Raw genomic sequence first — 13508 nt, 5'->3', positions numbered from 1 at the left:
GGGGTCTAATCTGATGGGTAACAGTGACAGGTGGTGATAGGGGGTGATTGATGGGTAATTAGTGGGTGTTTAGGGTAGAGAACAGATGTAAACACTGCACTTGGAAGGTGATCTGACATCGGATCTGCGGGCGATCTATTGGTGTGGGTGGGTGATCAGATTGCCCGCAAGGGGCAGGTTAGGGGCTGATTGATGGGTGGCAGTGACAGGGGGTGATTGATGGGTGGCAGTGACAGGGGGTGATTGACAGGTGATTGACAGGTGATCAGTGGGTTATTACAGGGAAGAACAGTTGTAAATAATGCACTGGCGAATTGATAAGGGGGGGGGAGGGGTCTGAGGGCAATCTGAGCATGTGGGCAGCTGATTGGGTGCCCACAAGGGGCAGATTAGGGTCTAATCTGATGGGTAACAGTGACAGGTGGTGATAGGGGGTGATTGATGGGTGATTGATGGGTAATTAGTGGGTGTTTAGAGTAGAGAACAGATGTAAACACTGCACTTGGGAGGTGATCTGATTTCGGATCTGCAGGCGATCTATTGGTGTGGGTGGGTAATCAGATTGCCCGCAAGGGGCAGGTTAGGGGCTGATTGATGGCAGGCAGTGACAGGGGGTGATTGATGGGTGATTGACAGGTGATTGACAGGTGATTGGAAGGTGATCAGGGGAGATAGATGCATACAGTACACAGGGGGGGGGGGGTCTGGGGAGAATCTGAGGGGTGGGGGGTGATCAGGAGGGAGTAGGGGGAGTTGAGGGTTTAAAAAAATAGCAGTGACAGAAAGTGACAGGGAGTGATTGATGGGTGATTAGGGGGGTGATTAAGTGCTAACAGTGGTCTGGGGGGTGGGCAGGGGGGGGTCTGAGGGGTGCTGTGGGCGATCAGGGGGCAGGGGGGGGGGAAATCAGTGTGCTTGGGTGCAGACTAGGGTGGCTGCAGCCTGCCCTGGTGGTCCCTCGGACACTTTGACCACCAGGGCAGGAGGCAGCCAGTATAATAGGCTTTGTATACATTACAAAGCCTACTATACTTCTTCCATAAGCGATCCAGATGCTAGTAACCCTCCGGCGTTTCCAATCGGCCGGCGGCTTACAGCGCGAGGGGGCGGAGCCAGTCGCCGGCGGCTGATCGCGGCATGAATGACGCGATCGCTGCATAACCACGCCTGACGCCGCCTCCACCGATGGGCGTATTGCGGTCGTTTAGGCCCAGTCTTTGCCGCCGCCCATCGGCAAGTGGTTAATCCCAGCCACCCAGTAAATAATTGTGAAAGTTTGAGAACCCTACTGTTAACAGTGTAGGAATGGCTGCAGTTTACATTTTCCCAGTTAAATTTGTATTTGTCTCCGCCTACTTCTTGGTTATGGGAATAAAAAGTATCCTATACTTTATTGCAGGTAATGTACTATGTGTGTGCCAAATTGTATTCAAATCCTTTCAGCCATTGTTGTGTGATTGAACATCCAAACATCCAAACCCCCAAACTTCCGCATTTATATTATTAGTAAGATAATAAAAATGTATAGAAGTGACATGAAGATTTTTCTAATAACAAAAAACATACAATTCTGAATCTTTAAAATAATAAGTTCATTAGGTTTATAAAGTTCATTAAGTCACCAAAGAATAAAATGCATATAACCTCACTTGGATGCTAGAATCACTGTGAAAGGTAGGCAATCTTTTAGATTGGCCTCAGTCAATATCAGTATAGTTTTTGGCTCAATGATCATGCTACGCCAGGCTGCTAGGCCTTACTGTATTATTATTATTATTATTAAGTATTTATATACTTCCAACGGAGGATGGGGAACACTCTGGCTCCCCGGACTCCGGCGACAGGGCACACTTGCGGGGTTTCGGCTCACCACGTGGTCGGCTTAGCTGTTGGCCCACGTGGTGCCGGCCCCAGCCGCTCCGTGTCGCTCCACCGCTGCCACTTCGCCGCCACCATCCAGGTCTCCTCACTCGCGCTGCCTGGGCGCTCCGATGAGCAAGTCCCCGCCGGCGCTGATCCACCACTTCATCGCCGCTGCCCAGGGACATCGCTCACACTGCCTGCGGGAGGGTTCCACACTGCTGCGGCTTCACCACCGGCCGCTCCTGATCTCCCCTCTGCTGCCCGCTTCACCACCGGCCACTCCGATCTCCTCTCTGCTGCCCACCTCACCACCGCTGCCTGGACCACTGCAGACACACGGTCCCCCTGCCGCTGATCCAGCACTCCACCACCGTGACTGGGTCACCGTGCAGCCTGGAGATGTGATCTTGGATGACCCACGTGGCTTCCACACCGCCGCTGCCTAGGGAACCAAGACGCATCCATTAAAGGTACAGGGACTGCTCCGACACCGCTGCCACAGCTGCCTGCACACACTGCTGCCACTACACACCAGGCCACCTCGCCTGCCAGCACACCATCCAAGAGCCTTCTGCTGGGAGCCATCTCTGTCCCTGCTAGGCTGCCTGGGACCCGGCCCTTTTGCTTTTTAGCCAACTAGCAGCTCCTTGTTTTGACTGCTGCCAGGACCCGCTACATGCACCCAAGTGGGTAAGGACAGGACCAGGACACTAAACAGCCAGATTCCATCCAAGGGGACTTTCTTCACTTTTTTCACCTCTCTCCTATCTTTCCTCCATCTCTTTCCCTCGGTCAGACCATGGGGCATCTGATTCAAAATATCGCTACAAAAGCGTTTTGAGTGCCTAGATGGCAGCGGATTACCCCCCTGGTCCTTCCCCTGGGCCCACCTTATATCTTCCTGTCTATGCCTATGTATGCAATGTACCACTGTATATATGTATGCATCTACTGTATGTATCTGCATGTACCTGTATATACTCTGTAACTATTGCCTATCTACTGTATCCACTGTATGCACTTTTATGTGATTATACCATCACCGACCCTGCTTGTGCCAAAACCAATTCCGGGTACAACAGACTGTTGTACTTGGCGAAATAAACATGATTCTGATTCTGATTCTGATATAGCACCGACATATTACGCAGCACTGTACATATATATATCTTGTCACTAACTGTCCCTCAAAGGAGCTCACAATCTAATCCCTACCATTGCCATATGTCTATATTATGTAGTGTAAGTACTGTAGTCTAGGGCCAATTTTAGTGGGAGCCAATTAACTTATCTGTATGTTTTTGGAATGTGGGAGGAATCCGGAGTGCCCGGAGGAAACCCACGCAGACACGGAGAGAACATACAAACTCTTTGCAGATAGTGCCCTGGCTGGGATTCGAACCAGGGACCCAGCACTGCAAGGCGAGAGAACTAACCACTACGCCACCGTGCTGCCCGTACAGCCCATACTGCCCGTACTGTATATAATAATTGGTTCAAAGATGGTTAATGGTTTAGTTTTTTTTTTGTAACACATGATATTTATTAATTTTATGCCAAGTGTTATGCTGGGGATACACGGGTCAATCGGCGGCTTGATTAGCCGCCGGATCGACCCCAGCCTCGTCCCTGCTCGTCCGTGCGTGCGCGCGGATCGATTACTGCTCGCCCCGCCGGTGCTTTCTTATCAGCTCTTGATTCCCTGCCATTGTCCGCTGGCGGGAATCGAGCGGGCGGGGGTCGAGTGGCTTGATCAAGCCAGCTGACTATTATCAACTGGCCGGATCAGCTGGTCGATACACGGTACAGAAACGTACCGTGTATCCCCAGCATTACACCACTTGGCTTATTCTACAAGAACAAACTCCATCTTTTTTAGTCATAAAGACATCAATAGTATACCTTTTAATTAGATCTTATGGCATAAGAGGTGTTATATAACATCTATCTAGATCTGATACTTTTAATTGGAATAAAGTTATCCAAAATGCATCACGTAATGTTTACAACTTATGTTTAGTTCTAGGAATTTGGTACGTTGTTTAGTACATTGTTAATTGGTGGGGATTTTATAGACCCCTCAATCTTATATGTACTGTGACAGCTCTTATGTTGCCTTGTATTCATAGCAAACAACCTTACATTTTAATTCCCATACAATATAAGAGACACAAACATATTTATTTTAATATCTTATTGATCAAATCATTAACTAATATTTGTATGATTAATATTCATACGGATTACATTAATTTATACTTTGCATTAACTACTAGCCATATTGCTTAATACTTAGCATGAATATTAATCTGCCTTGCTATAGCTTGCATTTCAGAAAGAGCTGAGTGAAGTCATAATATAGTCTTAACATAAACAAAGCCTTTGCTGCTTGTAATGGGCGATCTCAAATTCAGGTAACTTTGTTGTACTTTTCATAAGTTTGGTTATGAGTTGGATCTGAATTATGATTACAACTTATAAAGGAATGTCCCATTATTTATTAACCTTTTCCATCCCTACCCCATAGTTACAAAAATTAATGACTTTATATATATACATATATATATATATATATACATAAGAAGTTACCTTAGGGGCTTTTTTTATATGTATGTTATGAGAGTATATTACTGTTATATTTATAAGGGCTTGTATTGTCATTGATGTAGTCTGAAGACACACAAAATGGGAAAAAATATGTACTTTTACTTAAAAGTATATTTTCACTATACATTGTAATATGGACACAATTTGAAATTGTAAAAATCAGTGCAAATGGGCAAATAAAATGTGTGTGTTTTATCTACAGGAGCACTGTTTTATTTATAAATTGTAATGGCTGAAACTGAGAATGACTTTTTTCTTATTCCCGTTAACTACTAGCCAACCGCATCACATCGATTGGGCGTGGCCACGGCGGCAGCCCCAGGACCGCCTAACAACGATCGGCGTAAAGTCCTGGGGCTTCAGTTTGCAGGAGATTGCGCACAGGCTGCACGCACATCTCCTGCTTGGTAAGTGGAGTGGAGCTCCTCCTTCAGTCTCCCAGCACCGCTCGCTGCTCGGAGAGGGTTAGATGTCAAAACTGCCATCTAATTAGGGCGTACAGTGCTGCGATCTACAGCAACGCTGTACTGGGGAAAGCCGTGTGACACGGCTGTCCCCTCCAGAGGCACAGAGGTGATCGACTGTCATAGGCTGAAGCCTATGACAGCTAATTACAGGGATTGGCTGGCGGGGGGAGGTAGGTAGGGGTTAGTGTAAAATAAAAAAGACAGATTTATTCCAAAAATAATACAACAAATATTTGTGAAAAAATAATTAAACTGGGGGGGGGGGGGGGGGGGGCATCAGATCCCACCAACAGAAAGCTCTGTTGGTGGGGAGAAAAGGGGGGGAGGATCACTTGTGTGCTGTGCGGCCCTGCAACTTGGCCTTAAAGCTGCAGTGGCCTATTTAAAAAAAAAAGCACTGCACCCTGCACCCGCTGCCATTAACCCAGGACTGTATTGTTCACTTTGTTTAATCCTGCTGACAATTTTGTTACACGCATTGTATGAACAGTCAGCACAACATTAAATATGCAACCTGCTCATTGCAGTGCCAGATGTTTTTCTCCTTTCTTTCTGCTGCTGATTATCAACTGATGCATATATCCTGAGCACGCAGTGTGTTACAGTGGATTTGTTCTTGATTTAAAGGGACATCCTGCCAGCCAACACAGAGCCATTCTCATGTAGTGCCGAACTTCTATGAACTTTTTTTCTCCTGGCATATGCAAAATACAATATGTAGATCATTTTAGTTTGATAAGTAGAGGTTAATATATTAGAAAATGCACGGGAGGAGCGTGATGTGAAAATTGCTGGGGTATTAAAGGGGAAAGGACCTGTAGTAGGGAAGCGGTTTTAATGCAGTTTTAAGAACCAAGTGGGAGAAACTCCTGAAATACCAATAACAAAAACAAAACAAATAGAAGAATACCACTAGTATCCACTACAGTACTGGAAGGTATGTTCAAAATCATGAAGGAGCTGCAAGCCATCATAATAGCGATTGGTATCTATATATATAATAGAGTAAGTGCCTCAACCAATCAAGAATAAAGGTGCCCATACACTCGTCAGATTGGCAGCAGACAGATAAGAAATGCATCTGATGATCTATCTGATGCGTTTTTAGAACATTTTTTACCAGGATAGAATTCCAACAGATTTCAGTTTGAAATCTGTTGAAATTCGATCTGATGGCATTTTTTTGCCATCAGATTTCCATTAAGGCCAATGCAAACTGATAAGCAATCTCATCAGATCGACCTAAATTTTCCACCCTGCTAGTTCGATGGAAATCCATCGAAATCGATCGAAATCGGCCGTCGATCGGTCGATCGGCCAACCGATTTGCGATCGATCGATCGATCGATCGACCGCGATCGATCGATCGTCCAGAAAATCGGCTGAGTGTATGGGCTGCTTAAGAAGTAGCGCCCTGCCCCCAGGGCCGGTCCAAGCAAGAAGAAGGGGCTGATCCAAGCAAGAAGAAGAAGTAGTGTCATATCAAACCAAGGGCAAAGAGGGATAATTTGCATATTCAGTAGCAGTGCATTGTGGGTAACCACAAATCTTCACTTATAGCTGAATTATTGCAGATTTGCTTCTGTTTCAAGAAGGAAAATTACACCAAGCTTTGCTTTTTTTAGTAGGAGGGCTTTTTGGTCTTTTTTTATCCTCCTATACATTCTTAGTAGTTTGGGTCACCCTGAGCTGCTTGGTTAGTCTGTTGTACTGGTCCAAGCCCTATCTCATACAGCCTTATCAATTCCTGCTATGTATTGATGAGGACCAAATGTCTGAAATAGGCTGTCACATGTGGGTTTGATATGACTGTGTAAAACGTAAAGCTGTAGGCTTGCTTGACTTACCAAGAGTGAAAAGGAATGCTTTGCATATTTAGTAGCGGTGCATTGTGGGTAAGCACAAATGTTCATTTATAGCTGTATTATTGCAGATTTTCTTCTGTTTTAGGAAGGCAAATTGCACCAAGCTTTGATTTTTTTAGTAGAAGGTCTTTTTGGCCCCTTGTATCCCCCTATACGTTCTGAGTGGTTTGGGTCATCCTGAGCTGCTTGGTTACTCTGTTGTACTGGTCCAAGCCCTATCTCATACAGCCATATCAATCCTTGCCATGAACAGATGAGGACCAAAAGTCTGAAACAGGCTGTCACACGTGGGTTTGATATGGCTGTGTAAAATTTAAAGCTGTAGGCTTGCTATACACATGCGGCTCTGGATGCTTGCTTGGCTTACTAAGGGTGAAAAGGAATTATTTGCATATTTAGTAGCAGTGCATTGTGGGTAACCACAAATGTTCACTCATAGCTGAATTATTGCATATTTCCTTCTGTTTTAGGAAGGCAAATTACACAAAGCTTTGCTTTTTTTAGTAGGAGGTCTTTTTGGTCTCTTTTATCCCCCTATACATTCCAAGTGGTTTGTGACACCCTGATCTGCTTGGTTACTCTGTTGTACTGGTCCAAGCCCTATCTCATACAGCCATATCAATCCTTGCCATGCACTGATGTGGACCAAAAGTCTGAAACAGACTATCTACATGTGGGTTTGATATGACTGTGTAAATTGTAAAGCTATATGCTTGCTATACACTAGCAGCTCTGGATGCTTGCTTGGCTTACCAAGGGGGAAAAGGGGTAATTTGCATATTTAGTAGCAGTGCATTGTGGGTAACCACAAATGTTCACTTATAGCTGAATTATTACAGATTTCCTTCTATTTTAAAAAGGCAAATTACACCAATACAGTGTGCGGCATTGCAGGAAGTGACGACAGTGGAACGCACGATGGAACACGGAAGAGGTGAGTCATCCCCGCCCGCTGCCTCTTACTAATAGTCGAGGCTGCTACTGTGCTTAAGCAGGAGGGGGAGCGCATATGGGGGACCCAGGTGAGTGGGGGGGGTTCCTGCTGAGCTTAAGCTGGAGGTAGAACACACATGGGGGACCCAGTTGAGGGGGGGGGGGGTCCAATCCCCCTTCCCGCCGCTGTGCCCAATACCCCCTTCCTGCCCTCTACCCTCGTATGTGGTGTATGCTACACTGCGGGTCGGCTAGTTCTAAAATATTCAGTTATCAGATAAAAGGATGAATCACACCATTATGTAACATAAGGACAATGCTCAGTGTAATTTGCCTTCTTATAACAGAAGCAATTTGTAATAATTCAGCTTTAACCCTCCCCACTCCCCTATAGGGAATTCTGCGTTAAATCCGCATTCCGTCATGTACCGATTTCCGATTCCGCTTTCCGCTACCGATTTCCGCATTCCAAGGCGGAATTTCCGCCGGAAATCGCGGAAATTCCGCCCGACTCTAACATCGATTTTCTCAAAAACTGTAAGGTCTTTTTGAAAACTATTGTTTGCATCTTGTTCAGCAGATTCTGTTTAATAAACCCTGAAAATGTGGTGTTTCTAGGACTTACAGGGGCTTTGCTATTAACCACTAAAGTCGGCCGATTTTTACTGTAATGTAAAATGCAGAAAATAGGCAGATGCAGATTTTCTGCATTACATTACAGTAAAAATCTGCAGACTTTAGCGGTTAATAGCAAAGCCCCCATAAGTCCTAGAAACACCAAATGTTCAGACTTTATTAGACCGAATCTTGTGAACAAGATGAAAAAAAAGTTTTCAAAAAGACCTTATAGTTTTTGAGAAAATCGATGTTAAAGTCGGGTGGAATTTCCACGATTTCCAGCGGAAATTTCCGCAATTTCCGGCGGAAATTTCCGCAATTTCCGGCGGAAATCCACCTATGGCACTTGCATTACCGATTTCCGCATTCCGATGCGGAAATGCAATTTCCGATCGGAATTTCGGAAATTACATTTCCGCGGAATCCGAATGAGCATCCCTACTCCCCTATGCTCTCCTAGTTGTTTCGGATTTCCTTAAAGCGACACTTAAGTCAAACAAAAAAATTAGTTTTACTCACCTGGGGCTTCCAATAGCCCCCTGCAGCTGTCCGGTGCCCTCGCCGTCTCCCTCCAATCCTCCTGGCCCCGCCGGCAGCCACTTCCTGTTTCGATGACAGGAGCTGACAGGCTGGGGACGCGAGTGATTCTTCGCGTTCCCAGACACATTAGCACCCTCTATGCTGCTATATGGTATATGATATATGCTATAGCAGCATAGATGGCGCTATTGTGGCCAGGAATGCGAAGAATCACCCGCGTCCCCATCCTGTCAGCTCCTGTCACCGAAACAGGAAGTGGCTGCCGGTGGGGCCAGGAGGATCGGAGGGAGACGGCGAGGGCACCGGACAGCTGCAGGGGGCTATTGGAAGCCCCAGGTAAGTAAAACTCATTTTTTTTGTTTGACTTAAGTGTCCCTTTAAAGGGAAGGTCCAAGCAAAAAAAAAAAAATGAGTTTCACTTACCTGGGGCTTCTACCAGCCCCATGCAGCCATCCTGTGCCCTCGTAGTCACTCATTGCTGCTCCAGTCCCCCGCTGGCAGCTTTCTGACCTCGGAGGTCAGGGCCCAATTGCGTACATTTTTACACATTCCCGCTAGTGCAGGAACATTAACACATACATTTTTACGCGTTAGTGGTGCAATGCATACATTTTTGTTCCTGCACTAGCTGGAATGCGTAAAAATGTATGCAATGTGGCCCTGACCTCTGAAGTCAGAAAGCTGCCAGCGGGGGACTGGAGCAGCAGTGAGTGACTACGAGGGCACAGGATGGCTACATGGAGCTGGTAGAAGCCCCAGGTAAGTGAAACTAATTTTTTTTTTTTTGCTTGGACCTTCCCTTTAAGGAAGTCATTTCTGCTCAGAGTTTTTTTTTTTAAGGAAATGTGCTCTCACTCTTACACTCTCTCCCATTTTAACATGGAACGTAACACCGTAACATGGTATATCTTTTTTTAAAGAACACATTATAACGTTTAATTTGCTACCTTATTTGGACAGTTTGGCATCTTCTATTGCAATAATGGAACAAAACAGAGGCGCCAGCAAGAATAAAATATTTAAAAACCGTCTAAAAGGAGGGATGTAGGTGGACTCACCTCCCTCAAGTAAAGACCAGCCAATGAGCCGTCAATAGACAACAAATATTATTTATTGGGGATTCTCCAAGTATATGCAACGCGTTTCACGGGCAACACTCCCGCTTCATCAGGCAATCAAAAACGGAGAAAACACTGGGAAAAGAACATTAGTAGGTCTAGTTCTGGTAAGAGGCGTTCTGCAATAAATCTGCAAAGTAATCTGCAAGGAATCTGCATGGAATCTGCAGAATGGAATCTGCTGAAAAGAATCAGCAGCTATTTTTCACTTAAAAAAAAAAAAAAAGCCAGGAAGTGATAAATGTAAATGTCACTTCCTGGCATGGAGGATCGTGGATTTCCAGTTGGTGGCTGGGGGGCACTATGTGTGTGGGCATGTAGTATTACATGCCCACAACCCGGCGCACAGTGAACAGCGATTTACGGCGGTCCCGATGTGGCGCAAACCGCTGCTGCAGGGTATGTCCCGCATAGCGGGACATACGAGCGCATTGGGTTTCTGCAAATGTCCCGCTATGCGGGACACACGAGTGGAAAGGGTTAAGTGAGCTACTGTGGTTACCCACAATGCATTACTACTGACAATGCAAATGATCTCTTAATGGCCCCGAAGCCAAGTAGGGATTTATATGGTGACTCTTTTAGTCCCTTATGCTCTCCTAGTTGTTTCGGATTACCCCAAACTGCTTGGGTATTCCGTTATAGTGAAAATGATTATTATGTGTTGGTCATTACTTTTCCCAGTCAAATCATTTAGTTGGAAACCCGATTATCATGGCTCTGAAAGGCCATTTCAAAATGCAAAGGAAAAAAAAACATTTTGAACTCAAAACAGCAAATTTATTTGACACAACTGAGACTCGTTTTTTAAATCCCTATCCCACATCTTTATAGCTGGTCCCTGCTCTGTGGCAGCTTCTGTGCCGCATTCCTGAGCTTTGCTGGGGGACAAGGGGGTCTGCTGCTAAGTGTGGCTGAATTTAGAATTTTAGTCATTCTGCTGCTCTCTCGAACACATCATGTAATGAATAATGGAGATGCCGCTGCTTGGGCAAGCGGCATGTCGGCTATCTCCGCGTCCCAGCCGGCGGCTTCTGCCGGGCAGCAACGTGATGCTGGTCCTTCTAGTGCACACAGATGGAGAGCTACGCGTGCACGCGCCAGGCGACAGGACCTTTATGCTAGTAGAAGGGGAGTCAGCTGATCAGGTCGATCAGCTGACTCCAGCTAAGCTCCGGATTGGCTAAGTGACTGGGGCGGCGCTGTGGAGCGCTTTTGGTATATATAGGACTTGCCTGTCAGTTGCAAGTGGTCTGCTGTTGCGAACATTATGTGTGAGCGCTCAGACCTGAGTCAGATCACACAGTGTGTTAGAACCAGCCGGAGCTGGGAATTCACACTGAGTCAGATTCCGTTGATAGCTTTAAAGTACTATTGCTTTATTACTGTTTATGTGTTAGACTAGTTCCTAGGTGTTGAGACCAAGGACCTCACACCTAAGACTAGGAGATTGCTACATTGCTACTGTTTATGTGTTGGACTAGTTCCCAGGTGTTGAGACCAAGGACCTCACACCTAAGACTAGGAGTTTGCTACATTGCTACTGTTTATGTGTTAGACTAGTTCCCAGGTGTTGAGACCAAGGACCTCACACCTAAGACTAGGAGATTGCTACATTGTTACTGTTTATGTGTTAGACTAGTTCCCAGGTGTTGAGACCAAGGACCTCACACCTAAGACTAGGACTGAGATACGTTACTATTACCTGTTATGACCTTTGGCTTTCCTGACTACTCTCCTGTTCTCTGATTCGGTACTTCCACCCATCTGATTATCCGTTGCCAACGTTGCCTGTGCCTGGATACCGAATCAGTCTTCTGCCTCTGTACTTTATCTGTCCGTGTGTTGCCGACCTGGCTTGTCTGACCTTTCTGGCTGTCACCTAGCCCTTGGGTGATCCGCCTTACTGTACATCTGTGACACTTGCTCTTCAGGTGTTTACTAGCTGCAAGATCAGTCCTATGGTCACCGACTCCTCTGGAGACCATCTTGCAGCACAGTCAGTGGGTCTCTACCTCTCTAAGGTCCACTGGCTGCAGTACAGTCTGAATCCCTGCCTCTCAGGGAATCACTGGCTGCAGTGCAGTCTGATTCCTTGCTCCTCAGGGTATCCTAGGCTGCAGTAGAGTCTGTATCTCCCACTTCTCGGGAGATAACCTCTCTGATTACTGTTGCACCAAACACTATACCACATTGGGTGTTCTGTGTCTAGCTATACTAGTATTATTGGTGATTCTGCAGATCACCACATAATCAGGTATAGCATCTGTATTATTGGTGATACTGCAGATCACCAATAAGCAGAAAAATCTGTGTTGCTGACACCAATCGTTACACATCATTCTTGATTCTCTGTCATTGCTTGCAGACAGTGAGACATGTATGAAATGTCATGATGAAGAATGGCCAAATGAGAAGAAGAATCAGTGTATTCCAAAACTGGAGGAATTTCTCTCTTATACGGATGACACAATTACTGCAGTATTTTCAGCACTCTCCATTCATTGTTGTCTTCTGACTGGTTTTATATTTGGAATCTTTGTATATCACCGGGATACCCCCATTGTTAAAGCTAATAACAGAAACCTGAGCTATGTTCTCCTGGTCTCCATCATGCTGAGCTTCCTCTGTGTCTTCTTCTTCCTTGGACCTCCAGTAGATGTAACCTGCAGGCTGCGTGTGACATCTTTTGGGATCATCTTCTCGGTTGCCGTGTCTTGTCTGCTTGCCAAGACTTTCATGGTTTTCATTGCTTTTAAAGCCAGCAAACCTGGGAATTCCTGGAAGAAATGGATGGGATCCAAACTGTCCAACAGCATAATGCTTCTGTGTTCATCTGTACAAGTCATAATCTGTGTCACTTGGGTGTCTATTTCTCCTCCCTTCCAGGAACGAGACGCTAAAGCCTATCAAGAAAAGATTGTCATTCAGTGCAATGAAGGGTCAGTTATTGGATTCTACTCTGTGTTGGGATATATGGGGATTCTGGCAGCTGTTAGTTTCATTACAGCCTTTCTAGCCAGGACATTACCGGACAGTTTTAATGAAGCCAAGTACATCACATTCAGCATGCTGGTGTTCTGCAGTGTCTGGATTGCCATGATCCCGGCCTATCTGAGCACCAAAGGGAAATACATGGTGGCTGTGCAGGTTTTTGCTATTATGACATCTAGTGCTGGACTTCTTGGCTGTATATTCTTTCCAAAATGTTACACAATATTGTTGAAGCCTGACCAGAACACAAAAGCTCAGTTACTTGGGAGCAAAATGAAATGATAGTCTTACTATATTTGTATGTATAAGCAGAGAGAGAGTAATGTTTTATGGTGTTTAGACAAGTTTTGCTTAGTATGTTCAAATATTATGTATCCTTCTGACTTATATTTTTACAAATAAGCCTGCAGAGAAACACACATATACTATATTTAAACTAAAGCTGTTGATATGTGTGGAACAAAGTAGCAAACATTATATATAGCATCTCACAAATGTGAGTA

The 13508-nt window shown here is 45.3% G+C and overlaps 1 protein-coding gene across 1 annotated transcript in view; it reads left to right on the top strand.

Annotated features, from left to right (window-relative positions):
- LOC137548458 (vomeronasal type-2 receptor 26-like) overlaps positions 1 to 13287 on the top strand; it is a 42467-nt gene extending 29180 nt beyond the window's left edge. Inside the window, exon 2 of the mRNA XM_068271156.1 lies at positions 12380 to 13287. Coding sequence (XP_068127257.1) covers positions 12380 to 13287 — 908 coding nt within the window. The remainder of the gene's footprint in view (positions 1 to 12379) is intronic.
- Positions 13288 to 13508: the final 221 nt, after the last annotated feature.

Source organism: Hyperolius riggenbachi, chromosome 1, assembly GCF_040937935.1.
Source record: "Hyperolius riggenbachi isolate aHypRig1 chromosome 1, aHypRig1.pri, whole genome shotgun sequence".
In the NCBI taxonomy this organism is placed as follows: domain Eukaryota; kingdom Metazoa; phylum Chordata; class Amphibia; order Anura; family Hyperoliidae; genus Hyperolius; species Hyperolius riggenbachi.
This window is presented reverse-complemented; position numbering and strand designations above follow the sequence as displayed.